The sequence below is a fragment of the Periplaneta americana genome, chromosome 8, assembly GCF_040183065.1.
Source record: "Periplaneta americana isolate PAMFEO1 chromosome 8, P.americana_PAMFEO1_priV1, whole genome shotgun sequence".
Classification (NCBI taxonomy): domain Eukaryota; kingdom Metazoa; phylum Arthropoda; class Insecta; order Blattodea; family Blattidae; genus Periplaneta; species Periplaneta americana.
Genome location: NC_091124.1, coordinates 95,655,910 through 95,663,041, shown reverse-complemented (window position 1 = coordinate 95,663,041; position 7,132 = coordinate 95,655,910). Strand labels below are relative to the sequence as shown.

The following is a 7,132-nucleotide window of genomic DNA, read 5'->3' as shown; positions in this document are numbered from 1 at the left end:
GCCAACTTTTATAAGTTTAACACATTAAACTCTGCAATCAACTTATTACTCTAAACGTAAAACAGTAAAGTGATTTTTTATGTGCTTTCGAGCATAATAATTTATTACGCAATTACTTATTTCCTCAGTTCTGATTTTCAGTTGATAGAATTGGCTGTTTGATTTGCATAATTCATTTAAAAACGGCTTGTTCCTGGATTTTGAGGCCTGCAGAATCATGAGGCCCTGAGCATAGGCACCATAGGCTCCTGCCTAAATCAGGCCCTGACTACATTTAACATTAAACAACTAAGATAATTTTTTTCATTTATCGCTAGTATTGGAAAAATAACGAAAAGAAACGTGGCTCTGCAAATGTTGGTCCGCCACACTCATATGTAACACATCCTCCTCTGTTGATGTCTTTCGGGTCCCATCACAAAGGAATTCGTTTGGCGAGTTGGTATAGCGCTGGCCTTCTATGCCCAAGGTTGCGGGTTCAATCCCGGGCCAGATCGATGGCATTTAAGTGTGCTTAAATGCGACAGGCTCATGTCAGTAGATTTACTGGCATGTAAAAGAACTCCTGTGGGACAATATTTTGGCACATCCGGCGATGCTGATATAACCTCTGCAGTTGCGAGCATCGTTAAATAAAACATAACATTTAACAAAGGAATTCGGAGATAAGTTTGTATGAGCTTTTTACTAATTTCTGATCCTAACTTCGTCTTTGAAGTGATTCTGCATAATTTACAAACCTTCTATACATACAATAAACAATAAGTTACATAGTTTTATTATTTGTAGACAAGTCCTATTGCAGTAGAATATTATGTAAACTGTTTCAGAACTTCTTAGGTTGAATAATTTCAAAGGAAAAATTTTTCTGGGGCTGGGTATCGATCCCGGGACCCCTGGTTGAATGTACCAGTGCTCTACCAACTGAGCTACCCGGGAACTCCACCCAACACCGTCTCAACTTTTCCATTTATATCCACACAACAATTATTCAAATCTGCTTTACAGGTACCTGAAAGACTAGATTTGCTTCTTAGGTTTGTTCACATTACCTGTACCGAGAACCATACACACTGATTGGAATCTGCTCAGTGCAGTTTCAGGGCTATTATGGAACTGCTGAGACTGTCTGAGTGACATGAACGATTTTGGAGTAGAAACTGGGAGTATGGTATCTATACTCTTTGAATAGAAGCCAGAGTGCCTACGAATATGGTGGGAATTATTAACTTAAATCATATGGTACTACTGTATGTCTGCATTTAAAATAATTACACCTAGTTTTAATTTACAATTATTACATTATATTCTTATTCCGGTACTTTATGTATTGAAGCAAACAACATTATTAATAGTATTACCGGTACCTTCTGCAATAAAGTTGAACTGCCTATCAACAGTATTTGCATTACCAAAACTATCCAATTCTGGGTAAGCTTTCATGTTTTCAATTTTGACGCAAATAAACCCTGTGTATTCATATACTGTGTGTGCAACAGTATTCTTTTGTTTATGTTCTTTCTGCACCTTCTGTTCTTCCTCCCAGTGCAAGAGCAGAAAGAACTTCTCCCAAATGGTGCTGGAGTAGCTGTTTCTGCGAAGCAAACACATCTGTGAGTACCGTTTGCAGTGACCAAATGCAAAGGAATATGAAAGTAGTAGAAAAAGCAGAAATAACAGGTGACACGCACAAACTTCTTTTCAACTGCTTTCGGTTTTGTTTCTTTTTTAATATCTTCCTCCCTTTGTCTCGGTGCTGAAAAACTATAGCAATTGCCATTAGAAACATTTATGACTGATGTGGCACTTGGATAGGGCACATTATATATAAAAAGAAGATACAGTTTAGTGTTAGACATTTTTTATTTCTCTCAGTTATTATTTTACAACGTCCTCTTACAAGGTCGCACAGTTAGGATCTTACTTCATTGAGAAAGTCGATGGAAAGATCGTAATGAGTCTGGAATTAAATTATTCATCCAAACCACAAGAATGAGCACAGTTGGATAATCACTTCTGAAATTGTCCGGTGCTGTCATTATGGAGATGTAGAGAGAACCAGAGCTTCTTTCGGACTCATGGAAAAGTAAATCGCCTCTACTTCATCTCTGAAAAGCAAAGCATAATGGTACAGGATTAAGAAAAGGCGTCATAAATATCTTTGCCCAGATCACATTTAGTCACTCTTATAAACATTGGAAAAAAGTTCATCTTTATGGGCAGTAGCAATAAATAGACCAAATTGATCCCTTTTCCCTGAAGATGAAATTGTCATTCCAGTGTATTACAAAATGTTCTGCTTTTCATTATTTGATTTATATTCTTGGACTATTTTCAAAGTCGAGTGCCTCACATTCTCCACAAACAGTCCTTGCATTTCTCCTCATTTTTCTAGATGTTAGTAGTTGCATTGCCAATATTTAATTTTTTTCATATACATTTCGTTATTTTTCCAAAAACTTGTAGCCTACCTGATACTGATCTTAGGAATTACATTTCTGCAAGTTCAGCATTTCCATTTGGTCTGTTATTAAAACCAAATTTTCACAACCACAATGTTGTAACAGTCATCACTAAAGCCACATTCAGCACAAGTTCACTAAGTAGTGACTGTATGTGGACAGGAGTGAAGGTGCTTTCGTATCTCTTGTATATATGTACAGTTGTCAAAAGAAAAAGTGGCCGCTCTCTTGAAGCAAAGTTCCCTTCGGGTATCTTCGATACAATTCGGAGACAGACGATGTTACATGTTGTTGGACCACGTTGCCTGATATCTACAGTTATAATTAAAGTATGCTGTATGTTGCCTTATAGCGTAATGGTAGCATTCCAGCCTGGCATTCGTGAGGTCCTGCATTCGAAAACAACCTAGTGCTTTTTATGTCCTTTTCTTGTTTTGTTTTTAAGAGAGATAGAAAATATACATAATTGCGCCTGTCTCTTTTATGATTATTTTAGTAATTAACATCAGATTCACGAATATATTATGCCATGACTTTATCATTATTTATTATGACATTATGGCTGCAAATGGAAAGAAAGAAAAGATTTTATTCTCAACAAAAATATCTTTGGTGGCATAAACAAAACAAACTTACTGGCGTCTGCCTTAGAACATTTAAACAATTAAGCGTTCAAAAAACAAAACAAAGAGCATGATTCAATATTTAGTCTATCTTCCCCAAATCTCGAATGGACATGGGATCGACTAGTCTTTGCAAATAGCGACTGTTCTCAGACACGACATTTCAGGTATCCTGGACATACATACATAAGTGTTCTGCCCATGGGCAGGTCCTTCACTGCAAACCCAGCATCCAATCTTTCCTATTTTCTGCCTTCCTCTTAGTTTCTGCATATGATCCACATATCTTAATGTCGTCTATTATTCTTCTGAACCAGTGACCCAACCAATTCCTTTTTTCTGTTTCTAATCAGTTTCAGCATCATTCTTTCTTCATCCACTTTCTCCAACACAACTTAATTTCTTATTCTGTCTGTGCACTTCACACGCTCCATTCTTCTCCACATCCACATTTCAAATGCTTCTATTCATTTCTCCATACAATGTCACACTCCACACAAAGCACTTCACTAGTCTCTTCCTTAGTCATTTTTCTATTAAAAGCTTCCTTTGCTCATGTTTGCAGTTTTTCTTGGGAAAGATAAATGTGGTAACTTCCCGTTGCTTTCCTCACACCGCTGTCTCTTTCGCATCTTATTAGATCCCAGGGGGCCCTAGCGTGGAGATGAGGAGAGTGGATTTGACTAATTGGGCCCTCCGGACTTCACCAAAATTCACCGCAAGGGTTAAATATTAGTTCTTTCAGGATTTTTGACCTGATCAGAGACCGGGAAATCCCAATTAGCCTTTGCGTCCCGCATCCTGGACTAACTTCTACAAATCATCAGAAAACCTTGGAGGGGGATTGGGCCAATTTTTTCGTAAATGTTTCTATAATTGTGCCTTCGTAGCTCAGTTGGAAGAACGTCGGAATTTAGATTTCAACATCCCAGGTTCAATTCCTCGCCACTCCTTTTCATTCTATTCTGTTTCAAGATAGTATAATGTAATAACTAGACATCGGATTTTTAGGCAGTAAAAATTGCAGTTTTAGGCGCCTAAAATAAGCTCAAAATTTGTAAAATTTGGCTCTATTTTAATGAAAATAGGCATTTTAGGCACATCAAGGTATCATACTTATTTCTTTCACTGAAATTTTTAGTTATACACTAAAATACGCACAAAAAAGTATGTATAACATTAAAAAAGAATACTATATTATATTTATAAACACAGCTGCACAAATTTAATATATTGAAACTAATGAAATAATGATTATTGATACCAAGATTACTCATTTTAAGTTATTGAAATTCAGTTCCATGCTCAGACTTTATTATAATTATCTACACAGTACACCACCAGAATTTTTTCTAAATTCTCCACAGTTAACCTTTGCCTTTTGTCACTGAGAATCATTTTGAAAGCAGAAAAACTTCTTTCAACCGAAACTGATGTGAGAGGCGCAAATTTTAAATTAGGTACAATAGAAACATCAATACTTACTGGAACATTTACACTTTCCCCCGATATCACTCTTGATACTTTTTCCAACAATGAAAATCCTACATTCTTATTTAATACGTTGTCCCACTTATTTTTTACTTTTTTCCCAGTTTCGCCCAAAGCAGAATGTATGTTCACTTGAGCTTCCTTGACTATTGCTATTTGGCTACAAAGAGATTGTTTTTCACGCTCTAATTGTTCAATGCTTGCAGTTATGAAAGAAAAGTTTGATGTTATGTAGGCAATATCGTTTTTCACTCGTGAGTCATTCAGACAATCTTTCACTGCTTTCACACACGCTGCACTATCAGTTTCAGGTAATTTATCAATAACTGTGACCACTTCTTTAAAATACTTAGAATAATACACCACTGACTGAATCCAGGTTCCCCATCGTGTAACAACTGGCTGAGGTGGGAGTGGGATATCTGGAAAGTTCTCTCTGAATATTGAAATCCTGGATGGGGCTTTACAAAAACTTTTTTGTGTTAGAAATAAACGAATTGACAAGAGGAAATTCATTCCGGATTGTTTCAGAAACCCTGTGAAGGCCATGTGCTAGACAGGTTACATGCGTGAGGTTAGGATAAAATGTTTTAAGAAGTGGAGCTACAGCAACTATGTATGAGGCAGCATCAGTACAATACAACAGAACTTTAGAATCGTCTATATTACCTGAGTATAAAGACTGTAGATCTTTATTTACAAAATAAACAATGGCTTGGCTATTCACTTTCGAAAGTTCCTTAACACATACGAGGTGTGGAATCGAAGGTCCATCAGGACTAAGTTTTCCTACTACCATATTTGCTATATACCTATTCATAGGATCTGAGGTTTCATCCACAGAGACCCATATGTAAGAATCACCTATATCCTCCCGAATGGAAGCTAAAGTTTCATTGTATATTCTGTCTAAGTAATTTTTTCTTAGGGTCGACACAGATGGGATATTTTGTTTGCAATATTTTTGTAAAAACTGTCTTAAAACCGGATTTTCAATTGCATTCCAGGGAATGTTAGCAGCAACAAACGCTCTGGTTAAATCAGCATAGAAATTGCTGCTGAGATTGGATGAAGTAGACTGTGTTAGTAAAGTTTGTTGCAGTTGATTTTTCTGCTGAGCTTTAGCCTTATGAGCCGCTCCTTGCACATGCTGCTTTAGGTGGCACTTCTTTTCTTGCGAAATCTAAAAATGTAAAGTAAACTGAATTAAAATAAAATCCTAATTGTTGTATTGCCGTATTTCTATCACAAAGTTAGTGGGTTCGAACAATCAAAATTTTAATGACCTGCAAATACTTTAACTATCGGAATTTAAAAGGTTAAAGTGTAGTGGTCTTAAAAAGAATTATACCTCAGGATAGCTCAGTCAATGTATAAATATTATAGGTCTACTCATTAAAATTAATAGAATTTATATATTTCAACTATTGTTACATACCTGTTTGCTACAAATCTTGCAGAATATTATTTTTCCATCATAAGTGAATTCTGAATATTCTGTTAGCCATTGCTGGATCAATGTAGATTTTGCACTTATATTTTTCGGCATTATCGCGTTAAACTTCACAGGAAAACATCCTACCGCTCAAAACTTCTCAACACAAATAAGGTGAGGGAAAGAGCAACTGTTAACGAGCATTCAAATGAACCGTTGTTATTGAGATTCAATTGGACAAAAATACAAAGTTCCACTTATTGTTGCATTTCCTGGTAGTGTTAACACTAGGAGGGCCATTCTTTTAAATATTTTGTAACGGTTTACCCTACTAATTCGCAGTTTTACGACTTTTCATAAATATTTCAAAAACACTCTTTCTCCAAAAATTGTGATTTTATGACACTCTGAAGGGCAGTACAGCTAATCGGTTTCAGACCGAAAACAGTCATTTTTATAGTATAGTATATCTCTGAATCGGTAGCAGCACATGTTGTGATTGTTGCCTGCTTCAAAATTAAGGTTGGTTCTTTGTCGGCATTTATGCCTCCAAACATGTTAAATTCGGTGAAATCTATTGCGAGTGTCGTGAGATTCAAAACATTTTGTTTCCTTTATCAATGGTTTCATGGCCGGTGTGAAGCAAACTTTCCACTTTTTAAATGCCTTAAATTTCGCAGTGAATGCATGTATAAATTATAAAAAGTAAGAGTAAAATGCGAAACTTTACAGTGAGTTAGGCATTTTTAGGCGAATATTAACAAATTAGGCTCTAATAACCGTTTTAGGGCATTTTAGGGCACTATAAAACTCTTTGAATACCTTTCAATTTCCATGAAACACAAATATTAATAATTATTTTTACTTTTCTCCTAAAGAAACAAAATAGGCATTTGCCCTAGAATCCGATGTCTGGTAATAACATAAAAAGAAACAACTAACACCAGTATTATGCAACTGTATTGTTCCAAACCTAATATTAAAGTTATGTTCTTTATATCGCTAAACAATGATAACTGAATATAAATTATAACTTGAATATTATTTATACAATATCACTAAAGAACGATAACAGAATATAAATGATAAATATCGGTTTGTTTAATTGATATAAGAATTTA

General features: G+C 35.5%; 1 protein-coding gene across 1 annotated transcript in view; it reads right to left on the bottom strand.

The window, feature by feature from the left end:
* Window positions 1-1,844: 1,844 nt before the first annotated feature.
* Window positions 1,845-7,132, bottom strand: part of LOC138704902 (maltase A3-like) — a 96,140-nt gene continuing 90,852 nt past the window's right edge. The window contains exon 10 of the mRNA XM_069833295.1: window positions 1,845-2,108. Within this exon, the coding sequence (XP_069689396.1) occupies window positions 2,039-2,108 (70 nt within the window). The 3' untranslated portion in view covers window positions 1,845-2,038. The remainder of the gene's footprint in view (window positions 2,109-7,132) is intronic.